Here is a 27,345-nt window from a genome sequence, read left to right as displayed (position 1 = left end):
GGCATGGAGGGCACGAAAAAGTTGGAGCAGTGGCGCTGAAGACTGCTGAACTTTTTTTAGAGGCACACAGGACATTATGATCTTTTATAATAGCACACATGAAATTCCCCCTTAGAAGTATAGTTTCGCATAGATTAGAAGTATAGTGGTTTGGAACGATGGTTGCAGTAGAGTTTAAGCAGGTCAACTTTAGTGTTTATTCTCCTATTAAAATGTAAAGGATGCGATGTCACTAAATTCCATACCAATAAAATTTGTTTTAGTACTTAACTTTTTATCATGCTGCTAGTACGGGTCTCATGTACATTAAAATATTGTCACTTCACTCTCATTCTTTTAATAGCTAATATTATTTTGTTTATTCTTTGCACCGATGCTTAAATAATCTACAACTTACAAATTCTAAACTAGCTCCTTTGTGTTTCTTTCTCTATCCCCTTACACCTTGTTAGTACACATGTTGGAGTTAAAAGTATGCCACCACTCACCAAAGTGATTTAAAGTTTTCAATTATTTTACACATACTAGTTGACAATGTGATCCTGGAAGCCATTTGCTACAATGGCAAAAGGAAAGAAAAAGATGGAGCTATAGATACCGTACCAAAAGAGGTCCATAATCGTCGCAAAGCGGTGATCTAGTGGATAAGACCCTGCTTGGTAGGGCTTCTCTCTGACTCTGACTCTGATCAGTAGAGGAGACTTATCAAATGATTTAATAGGATGAGCCATTTGGAGCCGTTTTTTCAATGAAAAAGGAGTCAAAATCGTTTTTAATGAGCCACAAATTATAGCTCCTCCAAAACAGCTTCATCTCCTCGAGATGAGCCCTACCAAACAAGGCTTATGTCCACTAGTCCTGTGTATCAAGGCATTTATTCTCACAATAATCACCGAAATTTTTGTGTCATTTGTTAGCTGTGGATCTAAAATGTTTATTTTGGTGTCGTAGAGCATCTTTAAAAATCTTTTTTAAACACACTCTCTAAATTCTTATAATTCTTATTTGGATAGCCATTTGTAGTAAAATCGCTATGTATATATTTCCAATTTCCAATGATTTCTGTATGCACACTTTGGAGAGCCGTCCCCGCTCTCCATCTTTAGCCAGTGAAAAAACATAAGAAAAGGATGACAATGTTGAAGAAACTCTTAGAGTGCTTTTTCAAATCAAATGTTTTATTCTTACAATAGAAAAGGGTATATAAAGAGATTCTTAGGGTTGCTTTTAGCGTTTGTTTTGTCTCTATTACTAGTTAGTACTTCAAATTCTAAACGTCTGTAATTTCGTTGTTGTGAAGCAATGAAATCTAGAATGTCCTCGTTGTGAAAAAAAAAAGATAGTTTGAGACTTGGCCAATTCCCTATCCGGTGACCCCGGCCGCCGCCAAAACCAGCGCACCTTCTTCTCTCTGCTCTCCGGCCGCCGCTGCTCCTCGCCCGCATTCGGTCCTACAGTGCATGGTATAACTGAGGTTGACAGCTCGACGTGGACCGAGTCCTGGTCCAAGTAAGCCCTGAGACCATCCTACCCGCCCGTCACAGCTTCTCGTGGACCGAGTCCACGGCACACCGGCCGCCATGGACCGCGAGGCGCTCCGCATGCTGTGCTCGACGCAGTTCTGGCGGATGGCCGTCCTCTGGGCCCTCTCCCTCCTCCACTCCTACCTCCTCGTGTTCCTCCGCGGCCGGGCGGCCGCCCCTCGCCGCCGGCAGCCGCGGCCCCCCGAAGGCCGCTGCCCCATCTGCGTCGTCACCGGGGTATTTATATACCCGCCCCCTATCGCATCGCATTCGCATGCGTGCCCGTCTGCCCCGAGAAAATTAGAATTTTGCCATTAAGAAACGTGGGCATCACTGCTCGTTTGCCATCCCGTAAAAGAAATTCGTTTATTTGTCATTATAAAATTAGACACACTCCCTGAAATGCTCTTTTATCCGCCCACCATACCAGCATGACCGTTTTGCCCCTGCTTCTTCAACGGCAGGCGACGTCGCTGAGCTCGCTGACGCAGGTCTGCGACGTGCTTGGCGTAACGGCGCAGCGGAGGAAGAGCGTACGGCTCACCGTCTGCCCGTAGGTGACGCAGCACCACGTCTGCCGGGGCGCTTGAGGCAGTGCTCGGGGATCTCCAGGCCGACATGGCGTCCCTGGACTAAGGATGAAAACGGAACGGAAATATCCCGAACCGAACCGCATCGTTTTTTTATATTTAATCCGATCGAATCCGCATTTTCTTGTCCGACTTTACCGTTTTCGCTTTCGCATTTCAGATGTTTCGTATTTCAAATGTAAAAGTAGAAAACGGTTTAGACATTTTTCCGATCGTTTTCTACTTTTCTACTTTTAATTTGAAATATTCCGAATTGAAAATTCGGTTTAAACCGAATTTGGCCAACTGCACAGGTCATACAGCCCAATTACAGGTTGTTCACCACGCAGCTGTGTTCTTTCTACTGGTGGCCAGCTGCCCTCTCTTATAGACGGCGCTCAGCCTCGTCTCTCTTCACCTCATGAGATGGTGCTAAATATCAGGAAACCGGCAGCATCTACACGAAAGCCCACCTGGGCCATAGCCCATCAAGCTCATCGGTTTAACCCCCACCTGCAAAGTCAATCATTTGATAGTTTTTGTATCAGCCGAATAAATCTTTGTTACTCAAAAGAAAAATCTAAATAAATCTTTAAAATAAATTACTACATCTATTCTAAAAAGATTAATAAAATTATTCTGACTCAGTTCGAGTTCATGTTTCTATAATATGCACTTGTTAATTATTATATGCACTTGAACTTGATCATGTATGCACTTAGTCATGCACTTGGTCTACGGGTCGGTATTCCGTATTGAGTTTTTGTATACCGACCGTGTTCGATATAATTCCGCTCGAATTGTTTCGTTTTCGAAATTCTCGATATTCCGTAAGTTCGTGTTCGTTTTCGTGTTCGGTTTGTCCGCTTTCGTTTTCGTTTTCGTATTCAAATGTAAAAGTAGAAAACAGTTGAGGAGTTCTCCGTTCGATTCCGTCCGTTTTCATCCTTACCCTGGACACCCCGTCCCCGGCCACCCAGATGGCCGAGCAGATCGCGTCCGCCTGTCTTCCTGTCGGATACAGCGACGTCCTCGTCGCCGTCCTGGAATGTCGCCGTTCACGCCACGCAATGTCGTCGTCAGCGCGTAGTTTCAGGTCAAGGCCACCGCCACCGCCCATCCAGCGCTTGGACTCGCTCGGCATCCGGACGCTCTCCGCCTTTCTCTTGAGATCGCCGGACGGCGGCGGCAGCTCGCAGGTCGACAACCATGGGACACTATTCATGTCGCTGGGTTTAGCTGCCGCCGTCCTGGCCTCCAGCATGCCCTCGCTCTCGTGGCGGTGGGCCTCATCGGATGTCTCGACAGAGTCCAGGAGGAGGCTCAGGGTGGTCATGACGTCCTGGTGCTTGATCCTGCTCCTGCCATGAAAGGTGGGAGCCTCCTCAAAGCTTAAGCACAGCCCTGGGTTGCTATTGCTATTGCTATTGCTGCGAGATTGGTGCCTGCTGCCTTTGCTCTCACAACCGATGCTTCATTTTCGTAACACAGACAGCCTTGCCATCAGCCGGGCTGCGAAGACAGCAGACAGCAAGAACAGATGCAACTATTACGCTTCAGTGTTGCATATACTGTAGTATTTTTCATAACAAAGACGAAACAGTAGGCGGCAAGATTTATAGTAGTAGTAGTAGGATAAATATGAGTTGCGCATGCAATCAGATTGTTTGCATTGGAGATTCCGAATCCTGCTAAGGAAATGAAAAATGAGAACATGTCCTCCTAATAGCCACCACTACTCCAGTTTTCTGATTATTTCAGGCTAGTATGTCTGTCACTCTAATGGATGGCCAAGCATACCAAAGTGAATGGTTTCAGGGGTATCCTCAGTCCAAACTCCAAACAGAAGGGACCAAACCAAAAGAGAGCAGGACAGGACAGCCGACAGCAACACATCAGTCACAGCAAAGTGAATCAAAACAAAAGCAAAGCGTACTGTACGAAACAAACAACAGTAGTAGGAGTAAAATAAACAACAGGTTTGTCACCTTGCAGTTGCAGCGCGAGGGCCGAGCTCCAGGTCGAGGCCGCCGCCAGCGCCAGCAGTGACGGACACCGGCTGCAGGTCCCACGTCACCTCCAGGGACGACCGCTGGCAACGCATGAAGGTGCCGTAGCTCGCTGCCGCCACCAGCCAGGCGCGCCCGCCGTGCCCGTGCGACGCGGCGCGGAGGCGGAGCTCGCCGAGCAGGCGGGCGAGCTCTGCGGCCAGGTGCGCAGCAGGGCTGAAGCCGTGGGCGTCGTCGTTGCTGCTGTCGACGGCCCAGCGCATGTCGCCGACGTAGCTGACAAGGCCTGCACCGGTGTTGTCGGTTCCGGTGGCGGCGCCAACGCTGCGGCGCAGGTCGGCCGCCCACGCGTCCACGTCGGCGCGGGTCATGAGCCGGACGTGGACGTGGAAGAAGCAGGGGCAAAACGGTCATGCTGGCATGATGAGCAGATAAAAAGGGCATTTCAGCGAGTGTGTCTGGTTTCATAATGGCAATGAGCGAATTACTTTTGTGGGATAGCAAACGAGCGAAACCCACGTTTCGTAATAGCAAAATTCCAATTATCTCGTCTGCCCCTCTCTCTATCTTTCTTCCTCCATATGACGACGTCTCCCGTTGTGGCAGGCGACGTCGGGGCTGGGCAGGGCGGCGGCGGCGGCGCTCGCGCGGGAGGGCTACCACGTCGTGCTTGGTGAGTCAGTCGCGTCTCTCTTCTTGTTCTTATTGTTGCCTTGGCATTCCGTCGAGCAGGTGCGGTGCTTCTCTTTAGATTATCATTGTTAAAAAAAAAATTAGAAACTGTTCTACTCTGAGCTTTCAGAGCGCCAGGTTGCCCTCCTTTCTTCTAGCCGAGATTCTAGCCATAGCCTTCGATGAATCTGCCAAACTACCTGCAACGGTTTTAGTGTCTTTAGTAGCCATGGCCTTCGATGAATCTGCCAAACTACCTGCAACGGTTTTAGTGTCTTAGTATTCATTGCTTATTGCTTGCTTACACACGAGATTCAGCTCGCCCCCTGTTGCTCTGGATTTCGTTCCAATTTCATTCGTTTGTATCCTTGCCATAGTCATTAGATTAGAAATTTGCCCTTTTCTTCTTCATGGGTTTACCCATCCATGTCAACTGTCAATGCGTAGTATCTTTTATTCTTATTTTTCATGCGCTCAAGACTTGATATTGATGTTCAATGAGCCAATGGCTTTCTACTTATTTAGTTACTGAACCCGAATGCACTTCTATTTTTTTCTGTGTCAGCTGGACGTTCCACGCAGTTCTTATAGGAGGTATTTCCTCTCACAACAAATTAGCACCGGCCGGAGCTTATCAACAGCCTGTTTGCTGATTAGTTTTTGGGCTGATAAGCCCGACTGATGCTGATTTGTTGTGAGAGGAGCCTGCTCGCTGAATTGGTTTCTGGGCTGATAAGTCCGGCTGGTGCTGATTTGTTATAAGAAGAAAACACCGTTGGCTAACTGATAAGCCTGGAATGAAACCAACAAGCGAACAGGCTGATTATATAGAGATTTTTCACTGGATGTTGTTAGGCTAGTGTTTACTCTTGTCGTCATTGTCACACCCTGTGAAGCAGACTGTTCAAGAAATTCAGAGGCAACAGCCAGATGCCAATCTCAGAGTTTCAGCTCGACTTGGCATCTTTCAAGTCTATTAAGAAGTTTGGAAGTTCTCTCAAGCAATGGGTTCAGGAGAAAAATTTGGAGCCTTCTATTCAACTTTTGGTAAAGAGAGAATTCCTTATTTGACACCAGACAAATGATCCGTTCCTTTCTTAGCCCTTAAAAAAATTTCGTTCCCTATTTGACATCGAGTTCAACTTTCGTTCCTTATACGACACTCCGTTGAGTTTGCCATTCGTGAACCATTAACTGACATGTGAAAAGACGATTTTGCCCCTGTGGGCTCCACCACCCTTCTCCCTCCTCTCCTCCCTTTCTCCACGGCCCGGCTCCCAAGTGCACTTCTCAATGTACCACAACACTTCTCAATGGCATTTCATCGAGCAGGTGATGGGCACGTGCTAGTCCAGCGCCCAGGTGCAGTGGCGATCTTGGTGCGGCGGAGGAGGCACCACGCATGCTTGAGGCCGGCGTGGCGTGACTCAGCACGATGGTGGCAGCAATCACGCGCGCGCGCAGCCATCTCTGTGTGGCGGTAGTGATGGCACGCACGCGCTCTGCTAGGTGCGGCGGCGGCCACCAGGTCGGCCACGGTCCACTCGGCGAACGCCATGACGTGCAGCGGCCACATGCTCTGCTGCACCGCCACGCTCACCAGAACCTTGCTCGGCGTCCCCCTCAGACTCCTCCCCGTGTCACCACCGTCCGAGGGTGGGGACTCGGAACAGAAGCTCGCTGCGCTGACGCTGGCGAGTAGGTCAGGCAACGTCTTGGGCCTCTGCTTCTGCGGCTGGTGGTGCCACTGCTCGGTCCCGCGCCCGTGGAACGACGCCGACCGCTGCTGAACCGCAGCCACCGTCATCGCCTGCCGCTGATGCTTGCCGCCGGAGCTGCTGCTCTTATTCTCGCCGTGCGGCGGCGCCAGAGGAGGCATCGCGCGTGCCGTGACTACGAGCGCCGGCCGGCTGCAGAGCGGGGCTCTAGACGTCGATCGAGGCAATCGATCCGCTAGTGACGACTACGGACGAGTCATGTTCGGTGGTGGCGGCAAGGCTCGCGGCGGCCGGACGACGAGGCGGTCAATGCTGCACAGGTGAGCTCCGCACTGGAGGACGCCGGATCTCGCAGGGAGGAGCCGAGCCGGAGGACGTCGGATCTCACACGGAAGCGGGTGCGCCAGCAACTTCTTCGGAGGCCATGGTGCTGGTGTGAGCCGCACGTGCGCGGACGCGTGAGCGCTTCGCTGAGCCGGGCCGTGGAGAAGGGGAGGAGAGGAGGGAGAAGGGTGGTGAGGCCCACAGGGGCAAAATCGTCTTTTCACATGGCAGTTAACGGTTTACAGATGGCAAACCCAACGGAGTGTCGTATAAGGAACGAAAGTTGAACTCGATGTCAAATAGGGAACGAAAATTTTTTGAGGGCCAAGAAAGGAACGGGTCATTTATCTGGTGTCAAATAAAGAATTCTCTCCCTGGTAAATAATGCTGTAATATTAGCAAGGTCGCATTGAATTACTGAGGATGGCCTTGATGAGTACGTGCTTCACTTGACAGTGTCCCAGCAAAAGAAAATTATTGCATCATCAAATGATGTTGTTTGTCAGCATTAAATTTTTGTCATTATGCTAATTGTTTATTGCCCTTACTGCATGCAAATTTCAGGATGATACACAAACTACGTTGGTCCATTTACGCTGACGAACATTCTTTTACCATTGCTGAAGAAGCTCGGTACCTTCTCGAGTGGTTAATCTAACTTCTTTCACACACAGGTGTGGTAAGTGCTGAGTTTAGTTATTTGTTGTTAACAAACTTCACGAACTATTTGTACGTAAGTTGAACAACTGAAGCATGTGGCATTAACAAAAGATATCCATGTTATATACAACAACAACAACAACAACAACAAAGCCTTTAAATCTCAAACAAGTTGGAATAGGCTAGAGTTAAAACCTAGCAGAAATAATCAAGGTTCAGACACGTGAATAAATGTTTTCCGAGCACTCCTATCTAAGGCTAAATCTTTGGGTATATTACATTCTTTTAAGTCTCCTTTTATTGCCTCTACCCAAGTTAACTTCGGTCTTCCTCTGCCTCTCTTCACGTTACTATCATGGCTTAGAATTCCACTACGCACCGGTGCCTCTGAAGGTCTTCATTGAACATGACCAAACTATCTCAACTGGTGTTGGACAAGCTTTTCTTCAATTGATGCTACCCCTAATCTATCACGTATATCATCGTTCCGAACTCGATCCCTTCTTATACGATCGCAAATCCAACGCAACATACGCATTTCCGCGACACTTATCTGTTGAATATGTCGTCTTTTCGTAGGCTAACATTCTATACCATACAACATAGCAGGTCTAATCGCCGTCCTATAAAACTTGTCTTTTAGCTTCTGTAATACCCTTTTGTCACATAGGACACCAGATGCTTGGTGCGACTTCATCCACCCTGCTTTGATTCTATGGCTAACATCTTCATCAATATTCCTGTCTCTTTGTAGCATTGATCTTAAATATCGAAATGTATCATTCCTAGGCACTACTTGACCTTCCAAACTAATATCTTCATCCTCCCGAGTAGTAGTGCCGAAGTCACATCTCATATACTCAGTTTTAGTTCTACTGAGTCTAAAACCTTTGGACTCCAAAGTCTCCCGCCATAACTCCAGTTTTTGATTCACTTCTGTCCGGCTTTCATCAACTAGCACTACATCGTCCGCGAAAAGCATACACCAAGGGATGTCTCCTTGTATGTCTCTTGTGACCTCATCCATCATTAAGGCAAATAGATAAGGGCTCAAAGCTGACCCTTGATGTAGTCCTATCCTAATAGGAAAGTCATCCGTGTCTCCATCACTTGTTCGAACACTAGTCACAACATTGTTGTACATATCCTTAATGAGCCCGACGTACTTCGTTGGGACTTTATGTTTGTCCAAACCCACCACATAACATTCCTTGGTATTTTATCATAAGCCTTCTTCAAGTCAATAAAAATCATGTGTAGGTCCTTCTTCTTCTCTCTATACCGCTCCATAACTTGTCTTATTAAGAAAATAGCTTCCATGGTTGACCTTCCGGGCATGAAACCAAATTGGTTCATAGAGACCCGCGTTATTGCTTTCAAGCGATGCTCGATAACTCTCTCCCATAGCTTCATAGTATGACTCATCAACTTAATTCCCCAGGTAATTATTACAACTTTGAATATCCCCTTTATTCTTAAAGATCGGTACCAATATACTTCTCTTCCACTCGTCAGGCATCTTTTCGATCGAAAAATATGGTTGAACAGCTTGGTTAGCCATACTATAGCTATGTCCCCGATGCATCTCCACACCTCGATTGAGATACCATCCGGTCCCATCGCCTTACCTCCTTTCATCCTTTTCAACGCCTCTCTAACCTCAGATTCTTGGATTCTCCGCACAAAGCGCCTATTGATGTCATCAAAAGAGTCATCTAACTGAAAGGTTGTGTCCGTATTCTCACAATTGAACAATTTGTTAAAATACTCTTGTCATCGATGTCGGATCTCATCCTCCTTCACCAAGAGATGCTCCCTTTCATCCTTAATGCACTTAACTTGGTTAAAGTCCCTTGTCTTTCTCTCACGAACCCTAGTCATCCTATAAATGTCCTTCTCTCCTTCCTTTGTACTCAAATACTGATAAAGATCCTTGTACGCTCTACCCTTTGCCACACTTACAGCTCGCTTTGCAATCTTCTTTGTCACCTTATACTTCTCTATGTTGTCCACACTCCTGTCATGATATAAGCGTCTATAGCATTCTTTCTTCTCCTTCATAGCCCTTTGGACTTCCTCATTCTACCACCAAGTATCTTTAGCCTCGCCTCCACTTCCTTTGGTTACTCTACACACCTCTGAAGCCACCTTTCGAATGTTGGTTGCCATCTTCTCCCGCATGTTGTTTATGTCTTCTTCTTCCTTTCAAGATCCCTCTTTGATAACCTTTTCCCTGAATACCTCTGACGTCTTCTTTTTCAATTTTCACCACTTTGTTCTTTCAATCTTAACTTGTTTATTCCTACGGGCATGCACATAAAAACGAAAATCTACCACCAAAAGCTTATGTTGAGAAACAACACACTCCTCTGGTATCATTTTGCAACCCAAGCATGCTCGTTTGTCCTTTCTTCTGGCGAGGACAAAATCAATCTGGTTAGAGTGTTGTCCGCTACTGAAGGTCACTAGATGAGATTCTCTCTTTCTAAAGAAAGTGTTGGCTATCATCAGGTCAAAAGCTACCGCGAAGTCCAGAACTTCCTCCCCCTCCTGATTCCTACTACCATACCCAAAACCTCCATAAACTGCCTCGAAATCTACGCTTGTAGTACCTACATGCCTATTAAGATCTTCTCCTATAAAAAGCTTCTCACTACTAGGTACAACTCTAATCAGGCCATCTAAGTCTTTCCAGAACTGTCTCTTAACACTCTCGTCAAGTCCTACTTGGGGGCATACACACTAATTACGTTACGTTAAAGACCATATCACCAACGACAAGCTTGACTAAGATAATCCTATCTCCTTGCCTTCTCACTCCCACCACACCATTCTTGAGTCAAAATGTCAACGGGGAAAAATTTCCCCTGTCCCTGTCCCCGTGAAGGCTCATGGGGAGCATTTCTTCTCCATCCCCGTCCCCGCTCGGGGATCCCCATCCTCGCATCAAGCCATCAACGTGGGCAAACACCAATGCCCAAGCACAATGTGACATTGTCACACAGATAACAGATTCAAGGACTTAAAGAAAAGGTTGTAAAAACTCACGGCTTTGTGGATTTGCATGTCGGTGTCGTGCACATCGCTTCTAGTGGAGTACCAGCCGAGCACGTAGAAGTCGGGGAACACCTTCTTATCTGCACAGCCACAGCCGTAACAAAGAACTCATCAAACCATCCACGAAACCCTAGCATTCCCTACGATTCCAGGCGTCGTGAAACCCTAAAAAATCCCCAGATTCGAGTAGGAGCTTATAGAGCTCCTGCTTCTTCTCGAGGAAGGCGCGGTCGAGGGTGCCTGAGACAAGGTCGAGCACGAGCTCGAAGCTGTTGAAGATCTCCACGGTCCGCCCGCACTGCACCCCGATCACGCACCCGAACACCCTCGGCGGCTGCCCGGCCCCCACCCCCGCCGCAGACGAGGAGGAGGAGCTGTCCCCAGAGCAGGCGGCCTGTGCCTTGACACGGGTGTGGTGGTTGGAGACGTTCACGATGACAAGCGGGTGGAGCTTGAAGGTGAACCCGCCGCTGGAGGCGGCGGCGATGGTCGTGGGCGCGGGCCCGGATACTGTCGGTGCGGCATCGTCGGAGCCGAGGGAGAGGTGGCATGTGGCGTGACCTAGGTAGCGCCGGCGGGGGTTGCGATTGCGATGGGGACGGGAAGGATGCGAGGTGGGGTTGGGGGTTTTGCGCTCTGGGGCATGCGTGCGACTCGCAGGTGGCAGCGGCGGCTGGGGGGGACGGGGGAGGGGATTGGGAGTCTGGAAAGAATGGAAAGGATAAGGTTAGGGTTAGAAATTGCCTTATATACGTACACATGAATTGGGCCTTTTTAGATGAGCCTTAAACATTTTGGGTCCCTACGGGGAACGGGGACGGGGGCATGTATACCATCCCCGCCCTCGTCATACCCTATGGGGATGATTTTTTCCCCATTTAATTCCCCATGGGGATAAGATTTGTACCATCCCCGCCCTCTAATGGGTGAATTCCCCGCGGGGAATTGGGGAACGGGTGTCCGTGTGTACCAAAGCTTGAAACCTGTATTGTCCACCTCCTTCGCCTTCTGACCCTTCCATTTAGTCTCTTGAACGCATAATATATTTATACGCCTCCTAGTTATGGTATCAACTAATTCTCTTAACTTACCTGTAAGCGACCCTACATTCCAACTACCTAAACGGATCCTAACTGGTTCGACTAGCTTCCTTACCCTTCGCATCCGTCGACTCAGATGTGAAGACCCTTGCTTATTTTTCACTACACCCGGGCGCTGATATAGCGCGCCATTAAGGAAGCGACGACCCGATCCTTGCTCACTTGACACCATGCCCAGATCACGACACGGCGCGTCACCAAGGGGGTGCCAACCCGACCCTTGCCCATTTAACACCATACCCGGGTTCCGATATGGCGCATCGCTAAGAGGGTTACGTCCCAACGGTTTTCTTTCGGGTTTCATCTCCGTTAGAATGGCTAGATTTAATGTTGGCTCGCCACACCTATCACAACCCTCATCATTTACCAGGGCTTGGGACCTGCTATGTTGAGACAATATAGGCGGAGTTATATCCATGTTATATGAATCTTAATATTTTGTTTCATTTTATCCGTTTCCCTGTTATTATGCTAGTGTTTCCTGAATACGGTTGTGTCATGGTTCAATCCTTTGCTACCCACATAATTGGCTCTCTTGTTTCTAAGTTGATATATACTACCATCTGCGCACCATGTCATCTTCTATTGCAGTAACCTATAAATTTTCCTCGATGAAATTGGAATCCTTAGGTTGCATGGTCATGCACTACCATTATACTAGTTTCCCTTCCTATCACTCTAAGGCACATAGTTTGATAAAATGTGCAATTTTTGCATATCTAGTGTCAGGTATTGATGTATGCGAGGATGCATTGAGAGGGATGAAATTTGGCCGGTGCTCAGTAGGGGAAAGTGACCCCTTAGCTTCTACTTATGAGTATACCAAACGTGAGTTTATTGGCTCAATTTATTATGCTTCATGTAATTCTATTCTAAATTTTTAACTTCTTTTTTTTGTCGCAGTTTGTATGCTGATGTTCTCATATGAACTACATCGACAGCTTCACATGTCATCTGGCGTCTCTGTAATGTATGCACCATCTATTATCTGTCATGCATTTCCTTCCATCCTTTTTCCATACTGTGAAACCACAGTCTTGCCTATTGAAGGAACTAGCAGGTGACCCCGCGCTTTGCGCGGGTAATAGTGGGGAAAAAAGATTTGTATTGCGCCGCCAAAAAAAAATTCATAAAACCCCGTTACTGTTCACCTTAATGGGTCAGTACTGTTCGTAGCAACCCGTTACTGTTCATAAACCCGTTACTGTTCACAGAAAACTCGTTACTGTTCACCGCGGAAACCATCGCACGTTGCCTGTGCCGGTAACAGTGATCTGTGAGAGGGACGGAAGTTGGGCGGTTGCACGCTCTTTATATATATGTATAGATGTGTAGATACTGGGGGCCCTTTTCTATGCTGGTCTCTAAATGGACCGTTCTCTAGTTATGCTATGTTTACCAGGATATTTTGTTCTCTAACCACAGAGGAAAACCTTACTAAAACGAATCTGTTTTCAGATGTTACAAAATGATTGGCTTATATTATTGTTCTGATGTTTCTTGCAGAAGGATAGAATAGGAAAGCTCATCACAATGTTTATTACTATCACCAATTAACATAAGCTCTAGCAGTTCACTCATTCATCCATGATTATCAGCTTGTCATTTAACATGATTCCGTTTGCACATATGACTTAAACATTCCTTGTTTGTAGTGCTGCTGATCCTGGTGTTGTGGAAACAAAGATCATGCGAGAGCTTCCTCAATGTCTCTCTTGGTTCGCATTTTTGGCTCTGCGCTCCCTTAAACTCCTGCAGGAACCTGATACAGGGGTTGGTGCTGTCCTTGATGCTGGTTTGGCGCTGCCTGTAAGCTTGCTGTGAGATCCTGCAGAACTTTCATAGTTTTGCAACCAAAATGATGAACCTGTTATTTCAGGAAGAATCTGGGAAGTATTTCTTTGGTGGGAAAGGGAAAACAATCAGATCCTCCCGACAGTCCTATGACACCAAAGTAGCCAAGAAGCTGTGGGCAGAATCGTCAGCAGTGTTCAAGGAGCTGCAGCTTAGAGGAGGCGATTTTAGGGATAGTTAAAGAAATATACATACAAATAGACAAGTCTGACACCCTTTTTTTTTGTATTGTCCCATTTTGGGTGGCCCTTCCCTTTAGCTTACTGAAATTTTGGTCCTATATACATGAGGCAGACTGGCAGAGCAAGGAAGGTCTTGTTCTGTAGGCGCAGCTGCCTGTTAACTGAAAACCAGCAATTTTATGAGGCATCCTTTTGAAGGTATACAAGCTGGTAACATCACTTCCATTTGTGTCGTTGCCTGCCTCCGATGTGAAAGGGGACATTGAATACGGGGTGAAGCTAATGCTAGCGTTGAGCAAATGCAGTAAAAAAATTGCTATGCAAATGCAGGAGGCAATATTTGAATTCTGGCACGCATATACAGAAAACTAACGCAAATCCAGTTGTCTTCTTGGCTTTCTTCTCTTTCTGAAACAGTTCATTGTTGCGTTGTTGTGAAACACAAGAAAGAGAGCCGTAGAAGCGGCCTGCCTCTTCTTCCTCTCTGACTAACATGTTCTCAATCTATTACTGCATCTTATCTCTTTCAGTTTCAATTCGCCGTGTCAGCCTAGGGTTCGCCCTCTCCTGCAGCTGGGAGCGGCGAAGAGGTTCTGCTGGTCCTGTGAAATCCAATGTCGACTAATTCTATGAATGTCTTCATTAAAGAGAGATATTTTGGATTATTGTTTTAGTAAAAACATCAATTGCAATGTTTGCCCATTTTTACGCCAAAAATTTAGTGCTCGGGTGCATCCAACGTAGACAACACAAAAGATCTTGTTACAACAAATTTTTTTTTGGCAACGCAGGGGATAGATAATTAACCATGTCCCACGATGGCCCCGTTCGGCTGGTATAAAAAATGCACTGTTCATGCGAAAAAACACTGTTCCAGCTGAAAAAATGACAGCTGAACGGGGATGTCCGAACAAATAACAATGTTCATAGATAGAATAGGAATGATGGTTTTACTGCGCTGGAGCAAATTGGAGTGCATGAAACTACACTTGGCTTCGAGTTTGATAGTGCAAAATTGACTGAAGCCTTTACATTTGTAGTCCAGGATCACTTCTATTCCTGACAAGGTAGTCGCTTGACAGTGTTGGTGGAATATCTGTATTATGTAGATGCGGCAACTTGTGAGCTCAACCTCAGCTAAATGAACATCTGCTCATGGTGTTGGCAAGCTGGGGCCTTTTGTGATGTATATATAGTACAACAAATACCGAACATCAAGCACTACATATCCATGATTTATCAACTCGCACATGTTTTGCATCTATCAGTTCATCAATAAGTAGTGCAAAGGGCAGTGTTTTTTTCAGTAGCAAGCTTGAATCTGAACATTCACATTAGTAAAGGCTCCCCGCCTGCTTCTTCTCTTGGGAAATCTCTCCAGGCTGAACAGATCAACGATCTGGCCTTGCCATCAAACATAGCAATTGAGTCAGGTTCACCTGTTACTGTTGCTGGATCATCTGGGGACTTTGGAAAACAGCACCATCTATAAGATGCCAAGGGGAAAAAAAGAAAACTAACGCATAAATGCATAGAAAGGGCCATTATTTGAGATACCTAAAGCAAAAGGCATTATTCCGGATGTCAATATACGCTTCACTTCAAAAGTACACGGGATATATCAGTCGCAGTATATAGAGAGAGATATAGCAAAGTCGCAACCAAAATCAACTGTATCTTCGGCTCCATAGAATATATATAAACTAACATCGAAAGTGAACAAGACATTCCTCCGGTCCTTAACGTCTCAAAAGCAGACCTTGCACTCTTTCTTCTCACCTGCAAAATTGGTCTCCACATCATCAAAAGGCCTGGCGGCGAGTGCACGGGCTTCATCCACTCAGTTGCTGGCATTCGCTGGGAGGTAGTACTGGTAGTATCCCAGCACCGCGAGGAGGGCAACCAGCACGGCAGCCACTATGGCAGCTGGGCCAGCCCATGACCAGTAGGACTGCGCCTTCTTCCTCTTCAGGATCGCCTTGGGTGGCGGGGCCTTGCTCCGGCTGACCACATTCCTGTGCCGGGCACTCTCCTTCTGTTCTTTCTTTACCGTGGTGGAAGCTGGGATCACTTCTTGTTCCGCTGGGGCTTCCATGGCTTCATCAGACTTGGCATCCGATTCCGAGGGCTCATCAGTGTCAGCTGCACCGGATTTCTTCTTGGCTTTCTTCTCCTCTTTCTGAAAGAATTAGTTAGTTGTTACATTGTTACAGTATAGATCGCAGGAGGTGAATGAGAGAGAGAGATGAGCAGTACCTTCAGCTTCTTCTCAGCTTCCTTCTGTGCTCGGGCCGCGGCTTTTGCTGCCTGCTTCTCAGCCTGCCTCTTCTTCCTCTCCAAGGCAAGCTTGTTCTTCTCAATCTCCTCCTGCCTCTTGATCTCTTTCAACTTCGCCACATCAGCCTCTGTAGGCTTGGCCTTCTCCTTCGGGGGCTCAGCCTCATAATCATCATCAGCATCAAGAGCAGCTTTTGCCTTGTGCGACTTGACAGGTCCTTTTGAACGAGCTTCAATCTTGGGAGCATCATCTTCCTGGGGAGCAGGCACTTCTTTGGCTTGTTTTGCAGGCAATTTTACAGGGATGGGCTCTGGCTCTGAAGCTGGCGCCTGTGACTCGATAAATATGGGCTTCTCATCAGGATTCCTCATTCGACCATCTCGACTCAGCTGTCGGCTATTTAGGGAGGTGAGGATTCTCTTCTCATAGTCCTCTCTGAAGGCCTTACTTTCACACCATTGGGTCATGAACTTGTCGACCTATTAAACCAACAAATGTTTAGTACAGAAACATGTGGGCATCGCATGAGGTTGAGCCATTAAGATCAACATATTTAGAAGCATACCTCAGTCTTGTGGAGCTCTTGCAATTCTGTCAGCATATTCCTTGAAGAATAATCCCTAGCTTTGCCTAAAACTGAACGGTTTTGCATGGAGGATGCGTTCTGGATCAAGTGCAAAAGAATATCACTGAATTGCCACATGTAATCATAAGCCAGTGACAGGCTTCCACGGGAGAACAGAAACCATGTCACACAACCTCAGGTTACGCAACAAGCAATAAGTTAATCCACTCCAGCTTTCAAGGCACTAATGGCCAACAGAAACAAATCCTCATCAGCCTAAAACAGTTCTGATAACATCATACCACTAAATGAACAAGCATTACACATGGAATTCAACTGGTAGTTAAAATGCACATGTGGCTGCTATATAATGCGGTAAATTTAATACATGAATGGACAGACAGATCATAAATCCATTCAAAAGAAATATCAACAAAAAAAAAGTGGTAGTTGATGAGCAGGGGTGGATAGATGATGCATCATCACATTAACAGTTTATAAAAACAGAACTGTAAAAGGTGTATATACGATAGCGTGTTGCCTTCCAGATTCCAGAATACAGAAAGCCTAGCAGAAACAAAACAGCAGGCACACTAATCCAACACAGCCATCTCTAGGTGGTACACAGTGAACAAGACACAAAACCAACCATAGGCACACACTGGTATACCTAAACAAAGAAACAAAAGGTGAAGACAGAAGAAATAGGGTTTCCCTCTTCTTAACCCAAGTATTGAACACAATAATACTAAAAGGAAAGACATAATTTTTGCGTGGGCAATTTAAAAATATGTTAAACTTACTTTTGCATCACGCACTGCTCTCAATTCTTGCAACGATTCATACACCTTGTCCTTTCTGGCAGTTGCTGCATCTAAATCTTCTTGAAGCGATGCAATCTCAGCATCAACAAGTTTTAACTCATCCTCCAGGACCTTAATCTTAGATCTTACTGCCTGTCTTTCCTTCTTTATTCCATCAATGCCCTCCCCGATGATCTGAATGTTCAGACTGCGGTTACCACTTATTTCTCTAAGAAATATATGCAGAAACAAAAAGATGAATTGCAGTAGAACACACTTACTTTGACCTGGTCTTGTATAGCCTCTTTTTCAACCACTGTACCTTGCAGTTTAGCCCTGTTAGCAGCATTAGAGATGACTTTCGATCTGGTTTTTTCAAGGTCCTTAATTTCTTTCACCAGACGCTTCTCCTCAGATAAAGGTATGCTCTCATGTACCATTCGATCATTCAGCATCTTGATCTAGGGGGAGCAATGGAAGAATAGCGTATAGTTAACTGTTTCTGGAATGGAAGCTATGTTAGCAAAAAGGTTCAGGACATACCGTTAGGTCAAGTTCTTCGATAGAAGAGCATAAACCTGCACTCTGTGTCCTCATGGCATTGTTTTCATCACGAAACTTGCCCAAGCTGTTCCGAAGAGGCTCCATCTCCTTTATCTTCTCATTCACAACTTCATTATATTGTTTGTTCTCAGCACTCAATGGCTTCAGCTCTGCAATAATACTGAAGCGCTCTGCCTGCAAAGTGTTTGTAGGTTATAAAATGAGATACATGTCGCTTCCTGGGGCTGTTCACTTCCATTAAGAATACATCTTGGCTAATGGCTATCAAAAGAACAAGCATGTTTTGAAACAAGTTACAAAGCATTCAACATCTTGTTGATGAAGAGTGGCGCATCAGTTAGGATTTAGGAAGGCTACTTCAATCCAATGAGGACCTGTAAGAAAAATACCTTCTTGGCTCTTACTGCCTCGATAAGTTTAGAACGAGCTTGGATCTTCTTCTGGAATTCTTTGTCAGCCTGCTCGAGTTTTGCCCTCAGTTTAGGATCCTCAAATGAGCGGATCTTGATGAAGTAGAAGGCATAAGTTTGCTTAGGTTCAGGCCATTCATCCTTCGCGTCCTTTGGAGGTGCCAGATCAGCGACATTGGTAGTTGTCTCTGAACCAAAAACAGCTGCCTCCTCGCGTTCTTTTGCAGTTGCTTTGCTTTCCTTCTCTTGGAATAGATTCACTTCTCCATCAGATACTTTGACCTCTGCTGGTGCTGCTTCAGCACCAGCGGCCTCCATTCCCATACCCCTGCAGCAATAGGAAAAAGAAGATTGTCAGTGGAACAGGTTGCAATGAGGCAGAACAAAAAACAAAATCTGAGTAACTTCTTCTCATGGCTTGCAATACAAGCAGTTAACTGAATATTTACTAGCAAACTACCCAAGAAGCATAAATGCATATCAAAATTTGTTTGCTGGCAAACAAACAGTGGTTCAAAGCAAATGCCACAGAGCACCCAAAAACTGGTCAATCCAAAAGGCATGTTGACCAAATCATCATGAAAACCAAACAGATATGTAAACAAAGCAAAAATAAGGAGTGCGGAACAAGGTATGTAGATCACATCATCATCAAAAGAGTAATCCCTAATTGTTGGTACTGGGGGAGGGGGCATTTAATGTAAATATACAAAACACATCCACACCAACTCTGTTTCTCCTACCCAAAGTTGAATCAGGCATCAAACCTCACCTCCAATCGCCCTCTGACAGGAATTCTACACCAAGCATGACCATACCACTATATCCAAATCTACTTATCTATTTTGTCCAAGGAGTGGGTTCAACTGGAATCGACTGCAGCTGCAACCCCAAATTTAAAAAGCTAGGATGGGGCAACGAAAGGTTAGGTCTTGACATTAAAAGTAGGGTTTCTATTTTGGGAACATTCTGCCTGCACCACGGAATAATCCCTGAAATCCATATATGGCATCGCTTGTGTCAATGACATGTGGGGGCCTGGACGCACCTGTCATTTACACATGCAGTGGCATATAGGGCATTCAGAGAATGTTTGATGGCATAGGTGGAATTCAAGGAACTGATACTTTGCGCTTTACAGTTTTGTAATAGTTCACTTGCCTATTTCTTTATGTTTCCCAAAGTGGAAAAGTGGTCAGACGCAGTGGGACCAGTGTGCTGATGCAATTTTGGTGCTGGGTCAAGTTACACCAGCAGACATTGGAACGGGCAGATAGTTTGAACTAAACTGCAGACTGAATCACTGGCACACGAAGCCTACACCCACATGCTATCTACCCAGCACACACCAAAATAGGACTGCCTGGCATTAGCCGGTTCTGACTATATTTTCTTAACATAGGATTCTCTTATTGTGCAAAAAGATGCACTCAACATCTGATCGAACATAATAGTGGAAAGAGTTTATGCATCACTGAAACTGAAAGCGACCATTGTGAACTCTGAAATATAGTGGCAGAAAATAGATGATCCAGATATGGTAACAAATTTAATTCACTGGACACAGTCCATCGACCGACACACGGTCGGTTCCAATATAACGTGCTAGAGAATCAATCCCATCAGAATACTACACCAGCAGATTCATTCAACACACGAACTGGGCCAAAAGGAACTCCCATCGAAGGAAACATACAAGACCACGGACGAAGACTACTCCCGGAGGCGAGGCGCGGGAAATTCGGCACTGCGATCCGATTCAAAGACCAGCTAACAAACGCCGTCGAATCCAGGCGTGATCCACGAGGCACCGCAGATCACAGCCGCGCTTCCGCCGATCCTCTCAGTCTGGCGCGCAGCCTCAATTCAAGCGGCCGGCCGATCCAGATCTACGAGGCCCGCGCCCTTAATTCCCCCACGACCATTTCAATCTACCCAGAGGCCAGTGGCGGGCGGGCGGCACCGGTAAAGGGCAGATCGAAGTTAGCAGGCATGATACGCATACACTCGTAATTAGACCAGATCCGAATACAAATAACAGAAATAGCTTGAGTTAGGGTTGGGGTGCTCGGTATGGCACAGCAGGAAGTGAAAAGAAGGGGTGGGCGTACCTGGCGGGTGCTCGTCGCCGGCAAGGGATACCTGGGCACCAGGCGTAGGGAGGCAGCGGCTGAGAGAGAGAGAGCACGCGGGGTGAACAGAAGAAGAGAAGGCAAGGGGTGAACACGCAACCCTTGTATGAAGGCCGGGTACAAACTGGGATCGGGGCCAGTGTTGGATGTAGCAGCCGCCAAAAAAAAAAAAAAAATACCACTTCTATACATGGTTTTCTTTCTTAAAAAAAAGTATAGTATCTTTAAAAAAAAGTATAGTACATGGTTTTCTTTCTTTAAAAAAAGTATAGTACATGGTTTTCTCATGTGCTGCCAAGAATATTAAAGTTACTATTTTAACTTTTTATTATCCCTTCCATTCCATGCTTTTCCTACTAGCTAGTGTCATTTTTCACCAAAATATTACTAGAAGACAAAGTGATCATTTATTACAATATCGCTTCTCTCGTTAGCTATTACAATATCGCTTCTCTCGTTAGCTAGTACTGCGTATCATTTTTTTACCAAAACGTTGCTAGAAGACAAAGTGAACATTTATTGGAATATCCTCTTAGCCCAACTCGGTCATGGTGTATCATATCTCATCCGCTTATGTAAATACACCGAATCAACCCTATTCTCTCTTCCATCTCCCTCAAATCGCAAGAGGCCAGGTCGAGCTAGCATAGGTATAGATCATGGTTGCTACGTCAAGGTGTGCCAGTGAGCACGTGTCTCCACAACAAGGCCGAGTGGCTGTGCATCGGTGCCGCAAGGTAAGGAGCATCCGTCTACACTACGTGCCCAAGAAAACCTTTGCATGTCGAATCTACATAATTGTTAGTGGTATATGTATCCATATAGAAATTGACCGAGGATTCATGTCATGTGTGCCTTCTCTTGCCAGATGGATTATGTATATGTGATAGATATGTGCTTGCGTCTATATGTCATTATGTACTAGATGGAATCCAAAGAAAATGACGAAAAGTTTAATTCATTTCATCAGAGGGTCAAATGCAGACTTTTTCATAACAACTTAACATCTATGGCCCCGTTCGCTTCACTGAAAAAACAAGTCGAAACACTGTTCCGGCTGATTTGTTGTGAGAGAAAAATACTGTTCCGGCTAAAAAACCAAGCTGAAAAAGACGGATTATAAGAGAAGCGAACAGGGCCTATGGCTGCATGGAAATGATGGAGGCATGGAAAGGATGAAAAGTTGAAGTAGTGGCATTTAAGGGAATTCATGACTTGTATCAAGTCATATAATATTTAGTGGCATATAGGAATTAACTCTTGTTCTAGCCAGGTGGGCAGGGGACCGAGCCAAACCATACGGGACAAAAAACGCACGACCACTTCTCTTCCGTTGCAGTCATGAGCTAGGGTGTGGTAGTGCCATCCACATGGTCGCTCTTTGTCACAAGAAGGTACCGTTGCTCCATGCTTGTGTCATTCGGTGGTCGTGCTTAATGCCCACCTAGCGCACCGACGGCGACTGTTGACCCCTCCCTCATTCTCTCCCTGCTCAGTGTCGCCTAAATGTTGAGATGAGAGAGAAATGGAGACATGGGTGGTTCCACTAGCGACTGCCACGTCTATGGATTAGGTCACAAACTGTTGCTTCCAATCTACTTCAATGGAAGATATGCAGCCATCTTTGGACTTGTTATCGTTTGACAAAGAAGAAGGTCCAACTAGTCACAGACGAGGAGTGTTAAAATACGATGGAACGACCTTGAGCTCATTGCATCAGATAGCAAGACTACCGACAGACAAAATGAAAATATGTGAAGGATCAATGATCACAAACCTGCGAGAGAGAATCCAAGTATCTCAATCTCAACCTAGGGGAAACCCCAAAAATAAAGTCAAGTGCTTAGCTATCAATCAAGTTTTAAGAGCCAAGATACACAATAGTTGTCTACAAAAATGTGTTTTTTATTTTATGTGGTACTACTTTTTACCCATGTCTCATATTCTCTTCACTATCTCTCCTCACATCCACTTGCTATCAACCCACTATTGATAGGCTCTCGTGCTCAGGTTGTTGCTTGCATAAGAGTGGAGCCTCATCCCTTTTTCTCCTCTATTGGGAGAAAACCAGACAACTTCGAATCAATGTAATGACAGTGCAAGAAGGGCAAAGTTACATTCTTATTTCATGTTTGTTACTGTACACATCAAGGGGTATTTGTAGGGGCGGGAATCTTGGCGAAGGTGGCCATGAGTCTTCGCTCCCTGAACGGTCTATCTTTGGTAGGGGCGGACCCAGCCATATTTCTAGTAGGCTCAAGACTACCTTAGATTTTAGCCAAATTATTAGTACTTAGATTTAGAAAGTTCAAACTAAAAAGTCCACCATTATTAAGTACTTCGGTCTCTAGACCCATCACTCCACTTGGCTGGTGCTAGCTTGTACTTGGTATCGATCCTCTAGATTTAGAATGTCTTAGATTATATCATATTGAATGTGAAATATTTTTTTTGCTAGACATACCCTGGGTTCAAATCCTAGGTTCGCCATTGATCTTCGGTATCTTGCTTCAAGCGTAGCTGTACTCGCAAACTCATGAATGCTTCTTTCGAAGCCTCAACTATGAAGCCCTCATTGATTCTTATAAAAATGAATCAATCCGACTTTGTTGTCTTGTTAATAGAGGCATGTGTTCTTCAAGGTCAAGCTCTCTCAACATCCTCTATATCAACAAAAATGCTAACTAGCTTCACTGTAAAATCGTTATTGTACTTACTCAAAATCGCTTTTCTCTCCCTATCTGCCACCTTTTGGGTAGGCTAGAATTTCTTATGAATCACCTCTGTTGTTAATGCTATACTACTTCCTTCTCAAGCTAGCATGTACTCCCTGTAACTTCCAGGTCAAGTCCGGTGTAAAGAGGACGGTAAGCATGCTTTGACTCCTTCTCATCTACTAGATTACCACAATCTTCTCTATGTTGATCACCAGTGCTACACTACTACTGCAGGAGAATTCATGTGGTGAACATTTGATCCACAAGTTCTTAGCTAGGCATCGAGGACATCGGAACAGGCAAAGAATTGCTATCTGACATCCTTGGCTACACTGCGGGGAGTGAGAAACTCGACCACGAAGGCCTCACCTAACACAACTGCGGCGAGTGAGAAACTTGACCCTCTGATTAAGACCTCATTGGAGAGGCACGGGATAAGTTTTTCCTATTATAGTTAAAAAATAATATTTTAAAAAGAGCATATCCTACTAAATTTTCAGTCTTTTTAGTCATGCCAGAGACCGTTGCCACACTATCCTAGTATGTCTGGAGAACACTTTCCACGTAAGCCACATCGTGTCTGGAAAAACTTTCCATGCCTGTTCGCCGATGCTGAAATTTGACTTATGCTGATGCTTATGCTGAAATGTTATGAGAGAAAAATATTATTTTATGGCCGAAAAGTAGTTCTGAATAAGCTCAAATGAACCGGGGATGCAGATGACTCACACCAACCCTAATGGCATGGCAAGCTTTTGTCTGTTAGTTGTTAAGGTATGTGTTTTGATTTCTTTTATTTATTTTTTTATCAATCCAAAAATTACTCATGTATCTTAACTATAATGGATCAATCAAAATTATACTAGGTCTCCCTAGAAAAACGTCATCCGCTTAGATCCTCCAACCATTATGTACCCAGAAAAATGCACACATGAATTCATCTCCATTAAAATTAAGGGCTAATAAAACACCAAAGGCTATCCATAGCCAATCTTTGATGTGTGATGTTAGGCTTCTCACCCTCCACTGCCAGGCTTCTCACCGTCCACGCACACTCCGCCTCCTCTAGGGCAACCCCCTACGACCATAGCCCATAGCCACGGTTCGATCCTCCTCTTCCTTAGTATTTTTTCCATGAAAAAAACAAGCGTCGTCCATGCATGGGACACCTCTCCTCTCCCTGTGCCGACCTCCCTTCGCATTATCGCCCTCATCTCTCTTCCAGATCGGCGGCTATGCGGGCGGAACACCATCGCGTGGGCGAGCGTGAGAGCTCCACTCCTCCGCCGCCGCTCCCTTGTTGTAGATCTATCCCCTTCCCTCGATTTGTTCCTATGGCCGCTGCCGCGAGCCCGCGATTCATATCCCTACCCGTGCCCACACTGCCGTAGGACCCGCCACGTCTACCTCTGCCGCCAGCCCGTAGAGGGCGCTGTGGCCATGCAGCCACAATGCAGCCGGCCAAGGCAGTGGCCGCAAAGGCGGCGACAATGGAGATGGGTAACTGCATTGGGACTGTGGGGCTGCCAAGGCCCGATGCGATGGGGAGGTTTAGGAGTGTCGGTATTTCAAGTTGCCACCAACAAGTAAATTTTTAATAATGCGCGTCTGGCTCGGATGGTGATGAGGACATCACTCCTTTGGATGTACCCACTGATCCTCCAACCGTCATGCAAGGTCCAATGACCCAGGCTCGAATGGCTCGAATGCGTCAACTCAATTTAGAGGTGAGCTCGTTCTTAAGCGATTCTTTTTATACTTTTGAGAATAGACTACTACCTAATGATGTTATCTTACTTAGGAACATTGGAGAGGGTCATGAAGGACTTAGAGAACATGGTGGAGGCGAAGATGACCAGCAAGGACGTCCAACACGAACCGGAGGCCCGGTCCAACATGATTTCGAGTCTGCCTCGGCCTCTAGGACTAGTCTGCCTTAAACTAGTCACCCAGGACGCATCTGGCTTCTGTTTTCGATGATCCACATATAGATGGAAAGCTAATTTGATAAGGAAGCCAATCCAAGTGGTTTCACATCAAAAGCTATTCGGAATCAACGGGAATCGTGGTCACAAGTTAGCATCCAGAATCTACCAGGGTGTTGCGACACCGTCTTTTGGTCCGTTGGACCATGTATTGAGTTTGGGCCCCTTAGGGGTGCGTCCAGGGGTCTTGCACGACCCTAGAGTCTTTATAAACAGTCACTACCCCTCCATTTGGATTTGGGTTTTGCTTAGATTATTCTGTCAAGAATAGTTTCGTCGTTTATCGGTTTGTGAGACCCCAACTTCGTGAGATTATTCATTCATCTGCAATTTGGTTGTGTTCTTTCTTGTTCTTGCTTGTATTCTTCATTGTGTAGGCAGGGATTAGCCTTCTTGGCGAGGTCAACCTGGTCTGTGACTTGGTTGATAACCAGAGGAGCTGTGGTGCTAAGATTGCAGGGTTCGATCTTTCGATCTGAAGCCGGATCGGTGTGTCATTCTCCGCCACAATGATAGTTACCTCTACCTAATGGAAGATCAGGATCCCCGTTTCTATTAGATGGTGTGCTAAAAGGATACAAGGTTTATACTGGTTCAGGCAGAATGTCCCTACGTCCAGTTCGTTGCTGCCACTCGTGTTACTAGCACTAAAAGTTCGTAGTAGGGGTTACAAACGGGCAAGAGAGGGACAGGTCCCAACTCTCTAATGGAAATGGTGAACGGGTGTTGAGGGCTCAGTTGCTGCTCAGTTGTATGTTCAGGGTTTGATGAGTTGATCGGATTTGAGCCTCATGTGGTGTGTTGCGATGAGTTTCGATGCCCCCTAACTGGATGCCCTGCTTTTCATTTTATAGGCCAAGGGAAAGCACGGGTTACAGTAGAGGAAGAGAAGAGAATGAGAGGAAGAAGTCCTTCAGGATCGTTGGGTCCTTCTTCTCCTCTATGCGGGTCCCGCTGACCCTATAGACGTCAACAGGGATAGGTTCTTGTCGTGGTCCTGTCCATCACTAGCGCCATGTTCAGGTGTTGTCTATCGGTCATGGCACTTCACTCCATCCTGGCAGACGTCGTGGTGAACTAACACGCCCATTAGTGTTCGTATGGGGGTTAGGCAGAACAGCATCGGTACACCTGATGTTGTTCCTGACATGAACCCCCAGGTATGGCCCGTCGTGGCCACGGGTAAAATTAGGGCGTGTCGGTCACTTCCCTGGTGTTAGAGCTTTGATCTAGGACCATATGCTTGGATTTGGAGTGGTCGGCGGCGATATGGGTCTCCGTTGGGCGAGATGAAACCCTCGGCCTCAGGGTTAGGTGAGGCAGAGTTCCTCCCAAGAGGTTGGGGCGAGGCGGAGTGCAAACCCAAGGCTCGAGCAAGGTGGAGCCCAAACCCAGGGGCTGAGCGAGGCAGAGCCAGCCCTTAGAGGTCCAGTGAGGTGGAGCCATTAGCCTCGGTGTCGAGCGAGGTGGAGCCCACGGCCTCGGTGTCGAGCGAGGCGGAGACACCCTCAGGGGTTGAGCGAGGCAAAGCTAGCCCTTAGAGGTTGGGCGAGGTGAAGCCCACGGCCTCGGTGTCAGGCGAGGCAGAGCCTGTGGCCTCAGTGTCGCACGAGGTGGAGCCACCCTCAGGGGTCGGGCGAGGCGAAGCCCATAGCCTTGGTGTTGGGCGAGGCGAAGCCACCCTTAGGGGTCGGGCAAGGCGGAGCCCGTGGCCTCGGTGTCGGGTAAGACAGAGCCACCCTCAAGGGTTGAGCGAGGCGGAGCCCACGACCTCCATGTTGGGTGAGGCACAGCAACCCTCAGGGGTCGGGCGAGTGAAAGGTCCTTGTTGGTTTTGGTAATTGAGTGACAACTTAGGTGGACTAATTGTGTTTATGTGAGATACACAGGTGATTAGTCCACAGGTACATGTGTGTGAGCAACATATGCCATGAAGGTGAAAATGGCTTGGAGATGTTGCAAAGCTCACACATGTGATGATGAAGGAGCTTAAATGCACATGAGACATGACATTGAGTCATGTGATCAAGGTGGAGAAGATCAAGACAAGACTTGGCTTGATGGACCGGTTGCAAGCGTGAAGGGCAAGTCGAAGGCTTTGGAGTGATGGACCGCGTGGCGGTGAAGCTTGAGCAAGACTTGGCGCCGATGGACGATGGCAACGGTGAAGAGCAAGTAGAGTCAAGATCGATGAACCAATATGATCATGTGATGATATGAAGT

At 46.4% G+C, this 27,345-nt stretch overlaps 1 protein-coding gene and 1 pseudogene across 1 annotated transcript; one reads left to right on the top strand and one right to left on the bottom strand.

Moving 5' to 3' along the window:
* Window positions 1–1,287: 1,287 nt before the first annotated feature.
* On the top strand, window positions 1,288–15,057 carry LOC136549770 (uncharacterized; annotated as a pseudogene).
* Window positions 15,058–15,212: 155 nt separating this feature from the next.
* Window positions 15,213–20,556, bottom strand: LOC136549769 (proton pump-interactor BIP103-like). The gene is made up of 8 exons (XM_066541182.1): window positions 20,400–20,556; window positions 18,268–18,616; window positions 17,858–18,052; window positions 17,596–17,775; window positions 17,315–17,509; window positions 16,512–16,610; window positions 15,925–16,425; window positions 15,213–15,847 (listed from the first exon to the last, which is right to left on the bottom strand). Exons 2-8 carry the CDS (start codon window positions 18,610–18,612, stop codon window positions 15,509–15,511), a joined length of 1,854 nt encoding a protein of 617 aa, XP_066397279.1. The 5' UTR covers window positions 18,613–18,616; window positions 20,400–20,556; the 3' UTR covers window positions 15,213–15,508.
* Window positions 20,557–27,345: the final 6,789 nt, after the last annotated feature.

This window comes from Miscanthus floridulus, chromosome 4 (genome assembly GCF_019320115.1).
Source record: "Miscanthus floridulus cultivar M001 chromosome 4, ASM1932011v1, whole genome shotgun sequence".
NCBI classification, from domain to species: domain Eukaryota; kingdom Viridiplantae; phylum Streptophyta; class Magnoliopsida; order Poales; family Poaceae; genus Miscanthus; species Miscanthus floridulus.
This window is presented reverse-complemented; position numbering and strand designations above follow the sequence as displayed.